General features: G+C 47.4%; 1 protein-coding gene across 5 annotated transcripts in view; it reads left to right on the forward strand.

Moving 5' to 3' along the window:
• Positions 1-20,794, forward strand: part of LOC118359206 (semaphorin-6B-like) — a 150,629-nt gene that overhangs the window by 90,096 nt on the left and 39,739 nt on the right. For 4 of the 5 annotated variants that reach the window (XM_052480481.1, XM_052480483.1, XM_052480485.1 and 1 more), the window contains 9 exons: positions 2,756-2,816; positions 2,915-2,977; positions 8,902-9,000; positions 10,264-10,354; positions 11,962-12,081; positions 12,693-12,781; positions 13,750-13,967; positions 19,364-19,495; positions 20,085-20,234. In XM_052480481.1, coding sequence (XP_052336441.1) covers positions 2,756-2,816; positions 2,915-2,977; positions 8,902-9,000; positions 10,264-10,354; positions 11,962-12,081; positions 12,693-12,781; positions 13,750-13,967; positions 19,364-19,495; positions 20,085-20,234 — 1,023 coding nt within the window. The remainder of the gene's footprint in view (positions 1-2,755; positions 2,817-2,914; positions 2,978-8,901; positions 9,001-10,263; positions 10,355-11,961; positions 12,082-12,692; positions 12,782-13,749; positions 13,968-19,363; positions 19,496-20,084; positions 20,235-20,794) is intronic. The other variant, XM_052480482.1, reaches the window with a different exon arrangement.

The following is a 20,794-nucleotide window of genomic DNA, read 5'->3' on the forward strand; positions in this document are numbered from 1 at the left end:
TAATGTTATTTTACATTGCAGGCAACAAAGCGCCTATGATCCGTCAATGCTAGTGAGGGATAGATACTATAGTTATCACATTTGACATTGGATTTATTAACTACAAAATGGTAAGATATGTTTTTAATTCTGGTCCCGCTCTTCACACACAAGCTTGAGGTCCAACGTTAAGCCAACTCTGAAGTTCAAAGACATTCAAAGTTCCCGCCATAGAAGCCCCTCCTCCTCAGGTATAATTCTGTGGGCCTAATTCAGATAATGCATGTCATAACAAGGTGCACAGCACTTCAAGCCTCCTCCTCAGCCCTCTCTTGCTCTCTCTCTCTACTGTATTAGCTCACGCTCCAGTGCTCTCCTCTCTATAAGTAGATGTGTGGACTCTCTGGACCTGTCACACAGCTCCAGACCCACTGGACTAATCCACAGAAATAAACCAATTGAGCAGTGCTTATCCCAATAGGAGAGAGGCTACCAAGGAACATGGCCAATACATGATTAATTGGTTCCAATTATGGTAAACCGTAAGAGGATTTTGCCATCTGGATTTTGCGAGCAGGAGAGAGGCAGTAGAATCTATCTCTCCATTAGAGGCTGAAGAGTGAGAGTGAGCATAGTCGCTGCCAGACCAGACCATCCGCTGGCCACGGAGAGACGCAGACTTCAAAGCTCACAGGGGGATCATCTATGCGACACGGACGCACAGTCGCCACAGACGCTTCAGAATAGAGCCGTCTGGGGTCTGGCTACAGCTGCCCACTCAGCTGTAGGGAGTAACATAGCAAACAGGAAGTAGCATGCAGACAGAGGGACAGCGACAGAGTCACAATCAGTCAGCACAGGGAGGGTCAGGGTCACTGATTGGTCAGAAACGTCTCTTTTTCAGTTTCATCTATGTGTGGTTCTCTGCAAAGTCAGTGTCTGACAGTTCAGAAAGGCTTAGAGAAGCTCAGCATCTGAACAACCTAAAATAGGCATTTGAGAATAATACAACACTTTGGACAGTTCACAGGGTTGTTGCCTATAAATCTGAACGGTAATCCACACGTATATATTCTGTTAACTCAATTTGCAGGTCTTCAAATGCCAGTCGGAGGACATTTTATTGGTGTTCAGGGAGATTGACGGCCTAGCCTGCCTTGTGAACCGCTTGCAACATAAACAATGTAAAATGCAACAGTAAAGCAGAGAGGTCAATCTAACAGCCTGAAGGAGACACGAGACGTAGAACAATATTCACTGGCCTCGTCAAACCACAGCAGCCTTAGCTTAGCCACACCCACTGAGAGGCCTGTTCACATTTTCATATGTTAATACCGGACAGGGCTGAAGTGCTCTGGATGCGATTACGCCACACTCACTGCCCTACTTGATTGTTTGTAGGCTGCTTAAACTTTGACCCAGCCCAATGAGTGAGGCACAGAGTAAGTGGATGGTAATTCTACCCACATCACTTAGCCACCGTCCTGTATTGTGAGGGAGGCAACCTAGGGAGGGATTCTTTGAGCAAACCTAGAGGAACCACCGGTGAATAATTCAGTAGAGGAGCGCTTAGGCTTACCCTGTTCCCCTCACCAAAGACACACACACACACACACGCACACGCAGGTGTACGCGCACGAGCACGCGCACACACAGAGAACCTGCCTTCTGCTGAGGAGTAAGGCAGAACAGATGGAAGGCAGATCTAGGAGATAAGATCGATACTGCTGCAATAACATAGCTTTGGCAGATTTACAGATTAGAACATTCAAAGCCTGGTGTCTGAAAGGAGTTTGGCACAAGCAGAGCCTCTCCAGCTTATTCACCAGAGATACAGGGCCTTGATCAATATGCAACATCAGCTGTTAGCATCTTCCTTAAGGCTCCTACCCTAACTCAGATTCTAAAGGCCCTTTCACAGGCACGGCAAAGGGGCTCCCGAGTGGCGCAGCGGTCTAAGGCACTGCATCTCAGTGCTGGAGGTGTCACTACAGACCCTGGTTTGATTCCAGGTTGTGTCACAACCGGCCGTGATTGGGAGTCCCATAGGGCGGCACACAATTGGCCCATCGTTGCCCGGGTCAGGGTTTGACCGGGGTAGGCAGTCATTGTAAATATAAATATGTTCTTAACTGACTTGCCTAGTTAATTAAAGATTAAATAAAAAAATATCAAATAAAATAGATAAGAATTATGAATGTATTAGCAGTGAGTAGCATGAATGCATGGTATTATATGATGGGACCATTAGCATTGTGTGCTGTCTGTGTGGGGGTGGGTTATGAATGCAAGCAAACTTCCTGATTAAATCATCCATTAATTCAATTTCTTCCCAAGTGAGACAATTCAGGCCTCCCAGCAAAACCAACTTTACTGCAAGTGAACTCAAAGGAGACCAAAGTTAACCAAGGGGAAAAACATTATGCAATTCAAAAATGTCCATTATGCAATTCAAAATGTCTATTTATCAACCATACCCTGAAATGTGTCCCATTATACAGAGCTGAATCCCAATCTGTTTTATTCAGATATATTGTAAATTGTTACATAGTTATAGCCAACAGATTTCATAGCCTACAGTGCATGAACAGACAAAGAAGATTCAAACATTTAATCCAACCATTATTCTGTGGTATGTCCAGAATTGTCCATAGGATAGTGGAGTATTTCTACTGCTGCTATGTGTGAGAGCGTGTGGAATACAGTTGAGTGCTTGTCTAAGACTTAGCTAGCTTTGTCTTGCTGTTGGCTGACTGCCGTGCTCTTTGTCTGTCAGAGATGACCTTTTCCGTGTGGAGCTGGACAATGTGGTGGGAGAGGAGATGTTCTACAGTAAGGTGAGGCCCTCTCTGTGCACACGCCTCATTAACATCTTACAGTACAGTCTAACCAGCGTAACTGACACGGTTGGAATGCCAATGTCTGTCTGTTATAGAAGAGAACATGGGAGTCCAACAAAAACGACATCAGGACCTGCAGGATGAAGGGCAAGCACGAGGTGAGCTGGGGAATGCACACACTTTCAGGGTTGAACACGCACGCACACACACACGCACGCACGCACGCACGCACGCACGCACGCACGCACGCACGCACGCACGCACGCACGCACACACACACACACACACACACACACACACACACACACACACACACACACACACACACACACACACACACTGAAACATGGCACAGGCCCCACCTTGCCACCTGGAGCCGGACATTCATGGTGCCAAAAGTTTGACTGGCACTCTGCTGGCACTCTGCTGGCTCTTCTAAGAGGAGGGGGCACCACCATGTGCCACCCCAAGTGTTCCTGTTCACCTAAACCACTACACACTTCAGAGGTCCAGCCGTCCCACCCCCTTTATGAACATGGCTACCTCGCAGGACATTCCAGTTGTGGTGTGTGCCCTCACAAAATGGGGGGGTTAAACCAAGGAGGTGAGCTGAGATGTGGCAAAGAATCAACAGTGAAACAGTCCCCACAGTCAACCCAACCCACGCATGACTACCTCAGCTATCTCTCACACACCCACTCTCCCTCCTCTGCACTTCTCTTGCCCCCACCAACACATAGCGGGCGGATCAGTGCCTCTCTCTTCTGACTTCACACACATTCTCCTAGCTCACACACCAACCCACACACAAACCGACCAGGGCATTATTGAAAGGTGTCTGTGTAGGAGAGCGAAAAAAAGACTGACTTAACACTGAAAATAACACCTGACATCAAATCTGTGTGAGACACCCCGAGACGAAGGCTCAACGGAGAATAGGGAGCGGAAGGTGGAGGAGGTAGCCTACTGGTTAAGAGCATTGGGCCAGTAACCGAAAGATCATTGGTTCGAAACTCAGATCCGACTCGGGGAAAGATCTGTCAATGTGCCCTTAACCCTAATTGCTCATGTAAGTCGCTCTGGATAAGAGCGTCTGCTAAGTTATTAAAATGTAAAATGAGACAAAGGTGGTTATGGGGAGAGTGGGGGGGGAGTCATTCCCACCTGGCTGCCCACAGGCCTGACTGAGAAGAATAAAAGGCCGTCCTCCCCCTAATGACACCCGGTCCCTCATCCCCTTAGCCTTCACCCACGGACACATGTACACATAGAAACACACACCTCTATCCTCTAGGCCCCTGTCCTCCACCATCCACACCATCCCCTTAGCCTTCACCCACAGACACATGTACACGTAGAAACACACACCTCTGTCCTCCACTCACTCTCTACCCTCCACCCTCTTCCTCCACCCACGCCACCCTCCTCCACCATCCACACCATCCACTTATCCACTTCGCCTCCTGCAAATGTCCTGTCCGGCTCCCGGGATGGTTTTGTCAGATGTGATACATTCGCCACCAAATTAATTGGTTTTGTAATGAAATGTTTCTGGTTGGTTGATCAGAAAAGGGCATATTCTCATAATTGGGTGGGAAATTCAACATCCTTCGTCCTCCTGGTGGACTTTAAAGGAGCCATTTTATTGTCCAGCTGAATGCAGATGGGTTCCCTCCCTCTTTCTCTCTCTCTCTCCCTCTTTCTCTCTCTTTATTTCTTTCTCCGAACCCTAGAGACTGTCTCAGTTGTATGCAGCCTTGACTCAGAAACAGAGAGAGAGACTCCCCAGCTGGGGCTGGCTCAATGCCAAGCACAAGGGCAAGGCCAGTCAGTATGCAAACAAAGAAATTCCATATAGACTTTTTTAAAGAGCAGGTTTGCATTGATATGTGCAGCACTTAGTGAGATTGTTTGATCAATATGTTGTTGATACCCACTCTCAGAGGGGGTCTGCATTTCAGTCCTCTATACCAGACAAGATCAGTCTAACCATGATATGGTTCCACAGCTCATTGTACGTTTATTATATAGTATCTCTGCAGATGCCCTATATATATATACAGCAGCTCTCCGGCTGCTCAAAACAACCTCACACGCGCCGAATACAACAGAATACAACAACCTTACAGTGAAATGCTTACTTACAAGCCATTAACCAACAATACAAATACGTGTTAAGAAAGTATTTACTAAAAGACACTGAAGTAAAACAGTTTAAAAAAGAAAAAAGAAAGAAAAATAGAAAATAAATAATTAAGGCGCAACAATAAAATAACAGTAGCGAGGCTATATACAGGTGGTACCTGTCACGTCCTGACCTTAGTTCCTTTTTATGTCTCTATTTTAGTTTGGTCAGGGCGTGAGTTGGGGTGGGCATTCTAAGTTTTGTGTTCTATGTTTTCTATTTCTATGTGTTTGACCTGGTATGGTTCCCAATCAGAGGCAGCTGGCAATCGTTGTCTCTGATTGAGAACCATACTTAGGTAGCCTGTTCCCACCTGGTGTTTGTGGGTAGTTATTTTCTGTGTAGTGTATGTTGCACCTGACGGAGCTGTTTCGGTTGTGCCTTTTGTTACTTTGTTATCTAGTGTTCAGTTATATTTAATAAAATGCCGAACACGTACCACACTGCACCTTGGTCCTCACCTTCTTCCACCAATGACAATCGTTACAGTACCGGTGCAGAGTCAATGTGCGGGGGCACCGGTTAGTCAAGGTAATTGAGGTAATATGTACTTGTAGGTAGAGGTAAAGTGACTATGGATGGATAATAAACAGAGAGTAGCAGGAGTTTAAAAATAGGCATTTGATTAGCTTTTCAGGAGTCTTATGCCTTGGGGGTAGAAGCTGTTAAGAAACCTTTTGGACCTAGACTTGGTGTTCCGGTACCACTTGCCGTGTGGTAGCAGAGAGAACAGTCTTTGACTAGGGTGGCTGAACATTTTTAGTGTCTTCCTCTGACACCGCCTGGTATAGAGGTCCTGGATGGCAAGGCACCCTCTGTAGTGCCTTGCGGGCGGAGGCCGAGCAGTTACCATACCAGGCAGTGATGCAACCCGTCAGGATGCTCTTGATGGTGCAGCTGTAGAACCTTTCGAGGATCTGAGGACCCATGCCAAATCGCTTCAGTCTCCTGAGAGGGAATAGGCGTTATTGTGCCCTCTTCACGACTGTCTTGGTGTGTTTGGACCATGATAGTTTGCTGGTGGACAACCTGCTCCACTGCAGCCTGTCAATGAGAATGGGGGCGTGCTCGGGCCTCCTTTTCTTGTAGTCCACAATCATCTCCTTTGTCTTGATCACGTTGAGGGAGCGGTTGTTATCCTGGCACCACACTAACAGGTCTCTGACCTCCTCCCTGTGGTGAACATGTTTCTGAGTTCTTAGCAGGCCACATACTGCAGTAATTTGGGTTGTTCTGGTCAAGAATAGACCGCAGTGAACTCGACAGGGAGCTGGCCCTGCAATCTCCAGGTCACCCGTCAGTTGTCTTAACCACTACTGCCACAAAGCTGTCTTCATTAGTCTCTGGATCTCTCCCTCCTCCTCTTCCTCTTCTTCTTCAGGGGAGATGTTGATGCTGGCCTGTAGTGCATTCACTCAGGATTAGCATCAAACAGTCTCTGCGAGAGACAAGACAAGCTCGGGAGGGGATGTGGATTAGTACTAGCATGCTGAGTAAGAGAGAACGCGGTCAGGAAGTGCTTTTGTACTGGCAAATTTGTGCTAATATAGCACTGCTGTTAATTGTTCCTCCGCATTCACCCACCGCCTGCTCGTGCACCAGTCACTCTGCCTTACGTCAAAGTCTGAGTCAGACTGTTGCCATGAAATGACAGGCCTGCTGCTGATGATCAGAGTCAAGCGTGGCTCACCCAATGAGAGGGAGGTGAGAGAAGAGCAAAGAGGAGGAGAGGAAGAGACACGAGTAGCCTGCTGGAGTGTGGAAAGAGTTCTGGCTCCGGAGCACTTGGCAAAGACACCTCTGCTCTGCCTCATCCCAGCAGTGATGGACTCAATCGAGCATGCTACGGAAACTTTTAAGGTTTTACTGAGAAGCTGTTTGCTAAATATTACCCTGTGATGGAGCAGCGTAGCTGACGTGTGTCGTTTGTGCCTGGCTAAACTCGGCTGTGCTCATTAGCTCTTCCTCAGTTTAGTAAAAACATCATGGTCCAAGGAAGTTGGTTTCTTTTAGAGGTTCCTTGAGTCTCTATGCTTAGGTAATAACATACTGTTGCTTTACAATAAGGGGCGCCACCCTGGTGAAGTGTGCAATTGTGCAACCAATTTCAACATCAGGAGGATTAGATCAATGGAAACCAGATACACTAGTCTAGGTGGAGGAAGTCTTCGTTTGTAATGCTCTCTGACTGCGGTGGGTTGTTGTGAGCAGATGTGTTGTTGTAACAGAGGGTTGTTGTTGAGACTGACTGAGCGATGGGCTAGAGACTGGAAATCAACAGAGAGAGGTCTGCAGTGGAAGGAAACCTCAGTGTGTGTGTGTGTGTGTGTGCCCCCCCCCCACACACACACACACACACCATACCACAAATACCAACATGTTTATGTTTGTATTCATATGTGCGGCACACTGCGCAATTCATCCAGGCTGCTCTGTATTAATAATGCAGTGGTGTAACACCAACAGTGAGAAGTAGAGCTGCGATCGTCTGGATGTGGGTCACGTGAAAGAACTGCCAGCCAGCACAGGTGGTGCTTTGTCTGGAGTGTGTCCAGGGAGAGGAAATGGTGAGATTGGAGAGAGGAGGGAAACAGGGGGATGGATTGACGAGGCTGTGTGGTTTAATACAGGAGACCAATCAAATCTGTATATGGAGGCAGATTATAAAATAAAAAAAGAATGAAAGCGAAACACCATTCAAGCGAATAAAGTGATACACCAACGGCGCACAATGATGCAAGAGACGAGAGGCTTCCAAACAGTATAATTCCCTGTTGTTTAAATGGCAGACATCCTGTATTTCAATTTACGTTGCAGGGCCATGCCAAAAGCCCACACTTCATGTGAATGGTATTTATTGTACAATCTTAACTGAGAGTTTGGCACTGTGTCTCGTTCCGTCTTTTAGCAGGTAATGTGTTACATCTGGCTTTATGCTTTCAGCCTATAGACCGCAGTCCCACTGAAAAACAAACATGCAAATCACACTGACACGAACAATGAATCTGTGCAGTGACACACACACACACACACACACACACACACACACACACACACACACACACACACACACACACACACACACACACACACACACACACACACACACACACACACTCTCATGATTTAGTATGCAGTTAGTAGTGGCTGTCACACGTCTCCCTGTCTAGTACCACAGCGGTGTGGGGAATTCTAACCTCGCCTCACTCAACACACGTTGCTGCCCCCCGGCGCTGCTGCTCGGCCACTCTGCTCCACCGTGGATAAACAGAACCCTGTTTGGGGCTGGAGCATCTGGAATAGCCCTCCCCTTTTCCCATCCCCACACCCCCCTTTCCCTCCAATGACATCAGTGGCTCTGCTCCCCCGTGGTGGAGGGGCTGAGACGCCAGGCACAGGGCCAGGAGCTGGAGCTGGAGCCACGCTGACTTGGACAGGAGAGGGGAGCGAGAGGGGTACAGGCCACTAGGGATTTAGATGTACAGGGATACAACTCACTGCACTGACACACACTCACACAGATTACATAAATAAAATGTTGAACTATCAATTACAAATTGGATCTGCTGGTGATTGCTGTGCTGTTAACATGGTAATCATGGTAATAAGGGTTGTACCACCGCAGTAAAGTGAGTGGTGGTTGAAAGTACAAAGTTAGCTGGGATTTCCATCTGTCAATCAATAGCTGGTGTGAGCCAATGGGAAGTCTTTGATGCTACAGGCGGGCAGACTGGGAACCTCTGTAGGGCTGAGTAATGAGGAGATTGACAGTGTTAATGATGTGATAATTCCTCCCATCATGCATTTAGAAGCCTCATTTCACCTTGCAGTAGGATAATAAGTCACAGACTATCCACTCTGATTAGGACCTCCTCATTTCTCTCTCTCTCCTATCAGGACGAGTGTCGGAACTTCATGAAGGTTTTGCTGAGTCGACAAGGAGGTCTGTTTGTCTGTGGGACCAACGCCTTCAATCCGCTGTGTGCCAACTATACTGTGAGTACCTATAGAACACACACGCTGTCTGTCAAACTCAAACAGCAGTCATTGCTGCTTGGGGAAGCTGAGCACATCTCTACCTGTGAGCAGTCCAGCCATGCATCAAGCCTAATGATTGGTGCATCGTTGATAAATGGACTATTCATTTTCTCTGGAATCAGGAGCTCGCTCACAAACATGATTAAGCATGTTGCTTACTCACAAATGTACAACTTGTTTTCTGTCATTTGTTTCGTACCTAAGGCAGAGACAGAGAGAGGCTAGATATCGGCTAGATATCAGTAGCTATTGCACCACGCTTAAACTGTGGAGGTTGTTTTTGTAGAGCGGCAGAGACAGATGGTCATAGTGCAGAGTTGAGGGCTGGGAGAGGGTCAGCTGGAACCAAGGAGGAGGCTGTGCTTATGATGTGTCTGGCTGGTTCGTTTCTTCGCCTCTGGTGAAACCCAGGCAGGCAAGTAGAAGGACAACGCTAAGTGGTTGCACTGCTCATGTACCTGGAGTTGCTCCCCCCCGGTCATACACTCTGTCCTGGAAGAGCACACCTCGGAGCTACTTATCTACCTGCTCCGTTTTACAGCCACATCCAGACTCTTCCAATCAGACTAACGAGTTGAAAAAGCTTGTGAAGGAGGGAAGGAGGAAGGAGATGGGGGATAGGGGCATCCAGTTTAAGTGTCAAAGGCTTTCAGAGAAGTGTTATGTTCAGTCTGTCACATCTCCAACATACCAGCACACTGACTCCCTCCTCTATACCTGGCCCATTATCTCTGGCTGTTAATGAGCAGTGGAACCTGTGTAGGGCTGACGGCCTCAGGGCTTCTCCTGGGACTAGTTAGCACACCCAGGGTTTATTTATAGCTGGTTTTAATGACAACCACAGTGTTTCATTTATTTAATTTATTTTCAATCGGTGTCGCCTGTGGTTGTTTAGCTGCATGCATTTCAAAAGGTTGTGTTTGTGTGTATTTGTTCCTGTTGTTGTTGTCTTCAGTATTTGCACGATTGCAGAGGGAGAATAACAATGCTGTGAATATGTTATAATATATACTAATTGCCATAATCTGTCGGCATGTATGTCAAATCAAATAACATTTTATTTGTAACATGCGCCAAGTACAATGGGTGCTTGATTTACTAGCCCTTCCCCACTTCCCAACTATGCAGAGTTAAAAAATATGTTTACTGTATGTGAAGGTAAACTTCACTCTTTGTTTCCCAGCAACACTATATAGTGAACTGTGTGTGTGTGTGTTTCAGGGAGACACACTGGAGATGGTGGGAGAGACGGTCAGTGGCATGGCCCGCTGCCCCTATGACCCTAAACACGCCAACGTGGCTCTGTTCGCCGGTGAGGAGAAAACACGATCATTGCTTTAAATACCTCATTCTGTAGCAGGGTCCCGTCACCACGTCAACAATGGCAGTGGCTGAAACAATAGGAAGCCTTTATTACAGATTACTGGGCAGTAGAAATAGAGTGAATTTGTCCACTCTGCACCACTGGTGTCACGTCGGTATAAATGGTCGGGAGACAGGCGCAGGAATGCGTAATAGGGTTTTTTATTTACCCAAATTACAGCGTGCCATGTATAGGCACGGGGACCAAGACAAAACATACACGATACAAAACACAGGGTTGAGACCCAAACAAAAGAGCGAGGAGTACCTCGAATAAATACACAATCGCACTCGACCCGTAATCTTCTGCACAATACAAGCGGCACGAATGCCAAAACAACACAGCAAAGGTACTCACACGACCAACGGACATTGGAACAATAATCGACAGGACAATGGTGAACAAAGGGCACACTTATACAATTACTAATCAAATGGGAATAGGGACCTGGTGTGCGTAATGACAGTTCCGGAAGGATCCGTGACAACTGGAATTATCTCAAATCAAATCAAATCGTATTAGTCACATGCGCCGAATACAACAGTTGTAGACCTAACAGTGAAATGCTTACTTATGTGCCCCTAACTAACAATGCAATTTAATTAATAAATATATATGAATAAGAATAAGAAATAAAAGTAACAAGTAATTAAAGAGCAGCAGTAAAATAACAATAGCGAGACGATATACAGGGGGGTACCGGTACAGAGTCAATATGCGGGGGCACTGATTAGTTGAGGTAATATGTACATGTAGGTAAAGTTATTAAGTGACTATGCATAGATGAGAATATCAGCAGTGTAAAGGGTGGGGGGCATTGCAAATAGTCTGGGTAGCCATTTGATTAGATGTTCAGGAGTGTTATGGCTTGGGGGTGGAAGCTGTTAAGAAGCCTCTTGGACCTAGACTTGGCGTATAGAGGTCCTAGAAAGGTAGGAAGCTTGGCCCCAGTGATGTACTGGGCCGTACTTACTACCCTCTGTAGTGCCTTGCGGTCGGAGGCCGAACAGTTGCCATACCAGGCAGTGATGCAACCAGGATACTCTCAATGGTGCAGCTGTAGAACCTTTTGAAGATCTGAGGACCCATGCCAAATCTTTTCAGTCTCCTGAGGGAGAATAGGTTTTGTCGTGCCCTCTTCACGACTGGCATGGATGGTGTGTTTGGACCATGTTAGTTTGTTGGTGATGTGGACACCAAGGAACTTGAAGCTCTCAACCTGCTCCACTGCAACCTCGTCGATGAGAATGGGGGCGTGCTCGGTCCTCTTTTTCCTGTAGTCCACAATCATCTCCTTTGTCTTGATCACGTTGAGGGAGATCTTGTTGTCCTGGCACCACACAGCCAGGTCTCTGACCTCCTCCTTATAGGCTGTCTCGTCACTGTCTGGGGTGTGTTGTCATCCAATTATACATTGTTCATTGGTCAACAGTCATATGCATTGATTAGTGTACTGTACTGTCATTATATAAACTATCCTCTGCAATTTCTTTATAGGTTGAGCTGTAACTGTCTCGATTTCCCATCCTCACTGATCTGGTGTGTGTTTTTGCCAGAGGGGAATCTGTTTACGGCCACTGTGACGGACTTCCTGGCAATAGATGCAGTGATCTACCGTAGCCTGGGGGACAGTCCTGCACTCCGCACTGTCAAACACGACTCCAAATGGTTCAGAGGTACGCCCCTCGGTTAAACATGTTTATTTGTGTGTATTTGTTTGTGTGTGTGTGTGTGCAATTGTGTGTGTGCGTGCATGCGTGTATCTGTGTGCGTGTTTGTGTGCGTATTTATTGGTATTTGTGTGTGTGTGTGTGTGTGTGTGTGTGTGTGTGTGTGTGTGTGTGTGTGTGTGTGTGTGTGTGTGTGTGTGTGTGTGTGTGTGTGTGTGTGTGTGTGTGTGTGTGTGTGTGTGTGTGTGTGTGTGTGTGTATTGTCTCTGTTGTTGTTGTTTAAAGGCGATGTGTTTATGTCCACATCACTTAGTATCAGGATCAATATCTGGATCAGATTCACTACATCCCTGCTGATGTCAGAGGAGCCAGGGCTCTAGTCTGCTCTGTGCCTGTGGGCTATGCCTGATGGGGTTCAGTAGGCATGACACAAGAATGTTTTGAAACTGACAACGAAAATGAGCCACCTCCCTGACACCTCTATTTCCATCCATTTTCTCTAATTTGTTGCATACTAAACACAACCCTGGTGTTTGTGGCTGGGATTTAGGGAGGCATCCGATAGCTCTTACAGTAGCTATTGCTGTGTAACATGGTCCTCTCCCCTCCTTTTCCAGAGCCCTATTTTGTCAGTTCAGTGGAATGGGGACCTCACATTTACTTCTTCTTCAGAGAGATGGCCGTGGAGTTTAACTATCTGGAGAAGGTACGAGACAAACTGGTAAAGCTTTGGACACTCCCCTGTGTGTAGTGTGTCTGCCTGCCTGGATGTTCCATCTCATGTAATTATTCAGATGTCAATACCAGCCTAGTGCTTCTGATGACCTTTTTCCATTTATCTGTGTATCTGTGTTTCTGTGTATCTGTGTTCCTGTGTATCTGTGCTGTAGCATATCTAATATAATAACAGTGGGCTATGTGAACAACCTTGCGTCTGAATTAGACAGGGGAAAAGCGTTTTCATAACAGCTCCAAATGGCATCAGTCATATCAGATTTGGGATACGTGCTCATGAAAAAATAGGACAGTAACAAGAAGCCTTTTTATCTAATAAATGAGCTATTCACATTTGGTGGAAATGTGCTGGCGCAGGCATTTCGTGCTGCATGTTTATACGGCTCCCAGTAAGTGGAGACTTACACTGTACCACAGTTGTGTGGGTTGAGATTGTTCAAAGAACACATTTGAAATGCACTGACATATCCTGGAATAATACATATTAATTTACCATTTTAAAACAATGATCTGTCAAATGTGGTCGTACGCATTGCAAATACTTTTTTTTATCGCCCAACTTGTTAAAAAGGGTTTCATCTTCGTTTTGGAAGAATGTTTATTGTGGTCTAAAACCGATTATTAACTGGGTGGTTTGAGCCCTGAATGCTGATTGGCTGACAACCGTGGTATATCTAACCGTATACCATGGGCATGACAAAACAGTTATTTTTACTGCTCTAATTACATTGGTAACCAGTTTATAGTAGCAATAAGGCACCTCAGGGGTTTGTGATATATGGCCAATATGAGCCCATGAATATATCAACCACTAAATCTAATGTGTGCTTTAAACTGTCCCAGCGTGGAAAACTCTGTACATGGTCATTGATATGTAGTTTGGTGCGAGGTCATTGACTGTTCTGTCTGTTCCACGTACTTGCGTGCATGTGTGTTCAGGTACAGGTGTCTCGGGTGTCTCGGGTGTGTAAGGCGGACCTGGGGGGCTCTCAGAGGGTGTTGGAGAAGCAGTGGACTTCGTTTCTGAAAGCCAGACTGAACTGCTCCATCCCCGGAGACTCCCACTTCTACTTCAACCTGCTCCACTCCACCAGCCCTGTCATCAGGATGCATGGCAGGGACATCATCCTGGGAGTCTTCTCCACCCCCGCTAACAGGTACACAGACAGACAGACAGACAGACAGACAGACAGACAGACAGACAAAGAGACAGGCAAACCGACACAGACAGACAGACGGACAGACTGACTGATATACAGGGAAGTCCCTGAAAAGAGGGGGATGGTTGGGGCTTATGGAGAAGGTACAGTTCTGGATTAGGCACATTTATTTGCCACAAGCATTTGCTTTTAGAGAGGTAAAACGTGCTGTTAAATGATTGGAGTGATGAAATGGAAGAAAAATGTTGTTATTTTGAAGAGATTAGAGTGATGCAATAGAAAGAGAAGGAACGAGGGATGCTGCTTGGTAATAGAAGGATTAGATGAGGCTGAAGATGTTTGCAGAGAAAGCATAATAAACAGATTGAACAATGCAAGGGAGGAGAGGAAAGGTCCCCTGAGCTGCATTGTGTGTATGTGTCTTATATATATCTTATATATCACCTGAGAGATAGTGTGTGTGCTGTGTATACAGAGCAGACTAATAGGGAATCGATGCAGGTCTCCCATGCAGAGGAGCCAGCAGGATGTATATCAGCAGAGGAGCCAGCAGGATGTATATCAGCAGCAGAGGAGTCAGCAGGATGTATATCAGCAGAGGAGCCAGCAGGATGTATATCAGCAGAGGAGGAGTCAGCAGGATGTATATCAGCAGAGGAGCCAGCAGGATGTATATCAGCAGAGGAGCCAGCAGGATGTATATCAGCAGAGGAGCCAGCAGGATGTATATCAGCAGAGGAGCCAGCAGGATGTATATCAGCAGAGGAGCCAGCAGGATGTATATCAGCAGCAGAGGAGTCAGCAGGATGTATATCAGCAGAGGAGCCAGCAGGATGTATATCAGCAGCAGAGGAGTCAGCAGGATGTATATCAGCAGAGGAGCCAGCAGGATGTATATCAGCAGAGGAGCCAGCAGGATGTATATCAGCAGAGGAGCCAGCAGGATGTATATCAGCAGAGGAGCCAGCAGGATGTATATCAGCAGCAGAGGAGTCAGCAGGATGTATATCAGCAGAGGAGTCAGCAGGATGTATATCAGCAGAGGAGCCAGCAGGATGTATATCAGCAGCAGAGGAGTCAGCAGGATGTATATCAGCAGAGGAGCCAGCAGGATGTATATCAGCAGCAGAGGAGTCAGCAGGATGTATATCAGCAGCAGAGGAGCCAGCAGGATGTATATCAGCAGAGGAGCCAGCAGGATGTATATCAGCAGCAGAGGAGTCAGCAGGATGTATATCAGCAGAGGAGCCAGCAGGATGTATATCAGCAGAGGAGGAGTCAGCAGGATGTATATCAGCAGAGGAGCCAGCAGGATGTATATCAGCAGAGGAGCCAGCAGGATGTATATCAGCAGCAGAGGAGTCAGCAGGATGTATATCAGCAGAGGAGTCAGCAGGATGTATATCAGCAGAGGAGCCAGCAGGATGTATATCAGCAGCAGAGGAGTCAGCAGGATGTATATCAGCAGAGGAGCCAGCAGGATGTATATCAGCAGAGGAGGAGTCAGCAGGATGTATATCAGCAGCAGAGGAGTCAGCAGGATGTATATCAGCAGCAGAGGAGCCAGCAGGATGTATATCAGCAGCAGAGGAGTCAGCAGGATGTATATCAGCAGAGGAGTCAGCAGGATGTATATCAGCAGAGGAGCCAGCAGGATGTATATCAGCAGAGGAGTCAGCAGGATGTATATCAGCAGAGGAGCCAGCAGGATGTATATCAGCAGCAAAGGAGCCAGCAGGATGTATATCAGCAGAGGAGCCAGCAGGATGTATATCAGCAGAGGAGCCAGCTGGATGTATATCAGCAGCAGAGGAGTCAGCAGGATGTATATCAGCAGAGGAGCCAGCAGGATGTATATCAGCAGCAGAGGAGTCAGCAGGATGTATATCAGCAGAGGAGCCAGCAGGATGTATATCAGCAGAGGAGCCAGCTGGATGTATATCAGCAGCAGAGGAGTCAGCAGGATGTATATCAGCAGAAGAGCCAGCAGGATGTATATCAGCAGCAGAGGAGTCAGCAGGATCTATATCAGCAGAGGGCAAATCTCAACTAATGTCAGCTCAAATAACATCCTCTACTCGTAATGGCTGCTGTTGTGGCAGCCAGGAGAGAAAGAGAGGGAGGGGGGAGAGAAGAGAGGGAGGAGGAGAGAGGGAGGGGAGAGAAGAGAGGGAGAGGGAGAGAAGAGAGGGAGGGGAGAGAAGAAAGGGAGGGGGAGAGAGGGAGGGGAGATAAGAGAGGGAGAGGGAGAGGGAGAGAAGAGAGGGAGAGGGAGAGGGAGAGAAGAGAGGGAGGGAGGGGAGAGAAGAGAGGGAGGGGAGAGAAGAGAGGGAGGGGAGAGAAGAGAGGGAGGGAGAGGGAGAGAAGAGAGAGTGGAGGAAGACACTCTCAAACCCTTTGAAGGACAAGGAAGTCAATAACGGGACACATCTGCAGCTCTCCCGCCCACCACCCTGTAAGACTTTAAACGATTTCATCAGCTGCATCTTATCTTTTGGCCGGAGGGCTGGGAGAGGGATGGGAGAGGGATGGGAGAGGGATGGGAGAGGGATGGGAGTGGTGTGCCTGCAGAGAGAGATGGATGGTTTACACAGGGCCAACAATGACTCCCAGATAACATTGTGACCAGCATGTCAGGGAGAGGCCCAGCTGAACACACACTAACACACACTACCCGCCTGGGAACCGCTCCATAGCTATGCTCCATTATAAACAGCTGGAGGCAGAGAGAGAGTGACAGAGAGAGAGAAAGGGGTAAGTTTAAGAAAGAGAGGGGTACGCCATAAACCTTCGCAACCACGTGTGGTCCTCTGCGCCATACTTTTAAAAGCCTTACCAGACAAATTGCGTGTTTTGGGAACAGCAGGGAAGAGGATTTGGTCAATCTGGAGTGGCCATTTTGAGATATTCTATCATCTCCCGTGTGTGCACATGTGCTAACAGCGTGGGAATAGTGAAAAAGAGCTCTGGTTTAAGAGTTTCCCACCAGCTTCCCTTGATGTTTGCTTGTTATTCTTCAGGTTGTCATACCTACAAACCCACAATAGAGTTTACAGCCCCATGAAACAACCTGCAGCTGCTCAGGCCTCTATCTCCAATCCTGGTCTATGATGTCAGCGTTAGCTAGCCTAGCAACACAAACGCCAAATCCTTCTGGGTTTCCAGTTCTTCGGCGTGTCCACTTCTCCTGCCCCTGGTCCTTTCTGTCGGAGTGGATTAAAGAGAGGCTTGAGTTTCTTCTGAGCACCTGATCCTCCTCACAGCACAGGTCAACCTAACCCCCTGGAACTGCAGGAGGTCAGGGAGTTAGAGGAGCACGGGAGGCTATGAGAGCACCTCTGAGCCTGCAGGTGAAAGGGAGGGGTGATTTTTATAGCAGCAGGATAGAGAGACAATTTAAGAAGATACTGTAACATGGAGGTTAGACAAGTCCAGCTATGCTATGCTTTATGCTGTCCTGGGGCTAGGAATAGGCTTTGTTGTAATACATTTGGCCTGACCAGATGGTGCCTGGTTCTCGGCTGGAGAAGTCCCCTGTGGGGAAGTGCAGGGCTCTCAGGGGACCCAGCCTCAGAGGAGCCATCAAGAAGACACAGTTGACAGGGGAGCTGTGAGGCTGTGACACCAAGGAGACAGGGTGGGAGTCACACCTGGATACGTCCACCGGGCCCCGGGTTGAGGCAGGAGGAGAATACACACTGGGGCCTTACCAGGTGCTGAGGAAGCATATGGGAGAAGTAAAGGAAGAGAAAGCAGACAGACATGGACAGAAATGACAAAGATTTTGATTGTGTGCAGAGAGTGGAGAAAGAGATGGGGAGAGAGGTGGAAAGAGAGATTAAGCCCCAGGTGGAGAGAGAAGAGAGAGTGAAGCCGTAACAAAACATCCTGTCACCTCACCTTGAGCCCTAGACTGAAGAACTCCTTCCAACCCACTAGCCTCCATCAGCCATCATGCTGTCACTGGAGCTGGGCTATAGAGAGCTGTCAGTCTGCTGGTTAAACTGTGAGGACGTGGTCTGACACAAAGTCTGACCACTCCAACAGCCTCCTACAGCACAGAGCTCAGACTGTACTGCCTGTCAGTCAACCACCAGCTCCGCACAGACAGAATTAGAATAAGCATAGTATGAACAGAGAGAAAATTAGCATTACCTTTTTATTGGGACAATAAAGCCAAACTAATGTCATGTCATGAGCAAATATTTTAGCAAATGAGCAATGAGAGAATGAGAAAGAGATCAGAAGAGAAGAGAAACAGAGGACGAAAGAGCAGAGATGAGGGAGGGAGAGGGGATGAGAGAGAACAATAAAGAAATCAAACAAAACGGAGAGAGAAGAACAGGAAGAAGAAGAGGAAGAGGACGAGTACAGAATACATAGAGATAGAACTGGAGGCAGGGTAGGCTGTCAGACAGGCAGGGAGCCTCACAGAGCCACTGACCTGCAAAGAGAACAGACATGGGCAGAGAGAAGAGAGAGTGGAGGGCACGCTGTGACCAGTGTACCGCTGGCAGCAGTGTCACATGCCAACATCTGGTGCCTCCTGTGAGAGGCCTGTAGAAAGCCTGAAGCTCTGCTACAGCACACTGGCATGAGGCGCATTCATATTCCCCATACAATGTATGAATAGCAAGCGAGTGGGAGAGAGGTTGACCTGGTCAAATGCTGTACTAGGTTAGGTAAAACTCTGACAGCTTACTCAGAGAATCCCTGGAAATCTCTCTACTGGCAGGCCAAGGTGCATAGGGCAGCACAGAGAGAGACCATTAGCTCCTCTGTCGGTGAGTGTCACTACTTGACCCTAACACTGGAGTGATGGAGTGTTGGTGTGAGTGGCAAGGTCTCACTCCTTTCCTCTCTACTGTTTTCAAGCTCGCTTTCTCTCTCTCTCTCTCTCTCTCTCTCTCTCTCTCTCTCTCTCTCTCTCTCTCTCTGCAGTGCTCCCTATGTCTCTTCATCTTCCTTTCTACACCTCTGTAGGTCTCTCTCTTATTCTCTCTCACCCTCACCCTCTCTATTTCACCCCTTCTCTCAGGACATAGTGTCAGAGCTGGGAAAGGGAGAAGGGAGTGGGTGTGAGGTAGCCGGCGGGCACTGAGTCACTCTTTCAGGTTTACTTTGTGCTAAACAAGAGAAGTACTAAGTCACTCTACAGACTCACGCGTCGTCTTACCAGAAACAGGAGGTTTCAAAATGAAGAGAAGGACCCTGCAACTCAATATTAGGAAGGTGTTCCTAATGTTTGGTATACTCAGTGTATATTTCACATACCAACTTCAATGTCATACAGGACATAATCTTTATTGTCCATTTCTGTTTGGTCCAGTGCTATCTATTTAACTATCTATCTACCCCTGCCTTATCCATTGTATCTGGATCTCTCTCTGTAGTATCCCTGGTTCAGCAGTGTGTGCCTTCGACATGGAGCAGCTGGCTGGGGTGTTTGATGGGAGATTCAAGGAGCAGAAGTCACCTGAGTCTATATGGACCCCTGTTCCTGATGAGCTCATTCCCAAACCAAGGTACTGTATCACATAACATAGAGCATTGATCTACTGTATGAGTCTAGTCGTGTAATACTATGTTAGCTGACTTATAGCTTATAGCTCCTTTCTCACAGTTCAACATTGGTAATGTGAGCTTGTGCCTAAGTACTATGGTACTTTTACCAGCAGCATACCACCCTGCATCCCACTGCTGGCTTGCTTCTGAAGCTCAGCAGGGTTGGTCCCTGGATGGGAGACCAGATGCTGCTGGAAGTGGTGTTAGAGTGCCAGTAGGAGGCACTCTTTACTCTGGTCTAAAAAAAATATATCCCAATGCCCCAAGGCAGTGATTCTCTGTGGTCATTAAAGATCCCATGGCACTTATTGTAAGAGCAGGGGTGGTAACCTCGGTGTCCTGGCTAAATTCCCAATCTGGCCTCTCATTCCATCATGGCCACCTAATCATCCCCACCTTCCAATTGGCTCATTCATCCCCCCTCCTCTCCCCTGTAACTATTCCCCAGGTCGTTGTTCTAAATGAGGATGTGTTCCCAGTCAACTTACCTGGTAAAATAAATAAATAGACATATGGGTCAGCCTGTGCTAAGCCCTGTTCCCTCCACAGGCCAGGAGGCTGTGCCATCCAGGGCTCCAGGTTCAACTCATCCAATGGTTTCCCTGATGAGATGTTGAACTTTGTGAAGACCCACCCCTTGATGGATGAGGCTGTGCCCTCACTGGGACAGAGCCCCTGGATTGTCAGGACCATGGTCAGGTGAGGCTCCACTGTTCTCTTATCACAGACATGAGATAAGACTCACACACACACAAACATACTGTTCTGTTGCCCTGAGATATGGCTGTAGACTTCTATGGTGTCTTACCATGTCTCAGGGCAAACTGTGTTGAGGACTTGCTAACAAAGTAAAACATGGACCCATGCACCCAGACTTCATTTGCATGAACACACAGGCATTAGTCTGTGGTTCGGGTGCTCCTTCTGTTTATGGCGGTCACTCGATCCGCTCACTGTGAGGGTTTGCTGCAGGAGGCAAGCAGCTGGGATGCATCAAACCCCACTGGCCACCAGCCGAGCCCGAGCAGGGAGGAGAAAATGAGTGTGACAAGTTGTATGTGGAATATTAAATACCCAGTGGTACATTAACTCATACACACAGGACTCATGTAGTTCAACTACGGTGCTATTGTCTCATGACAAGTCCATTCATCTGAATGATATTAATGAGTGCTCTTGGTAATTAGTTCTGTATGTAAATTAGATGAATATTTTACTGTGTGAATCTCATTTAGTTGGTCTGGAGTGTCAGTGCAGTA

Source organism: Oncorhynchus keta, chromosome 26, assembly GCF_023373465.1.
Source record: "Oncorhynchus keta strain PuntledgeMale-10-30-2019 chromosome 26, Oket_V2, whole genome shotgun sequence".
NCBI classification, from domain to species: Eukaryota; Metazoa; Chordata; class Actinopteri; order Salmoniformes; family Salmonidae; genus Oncorhynchus; species Oncorhynchus keta.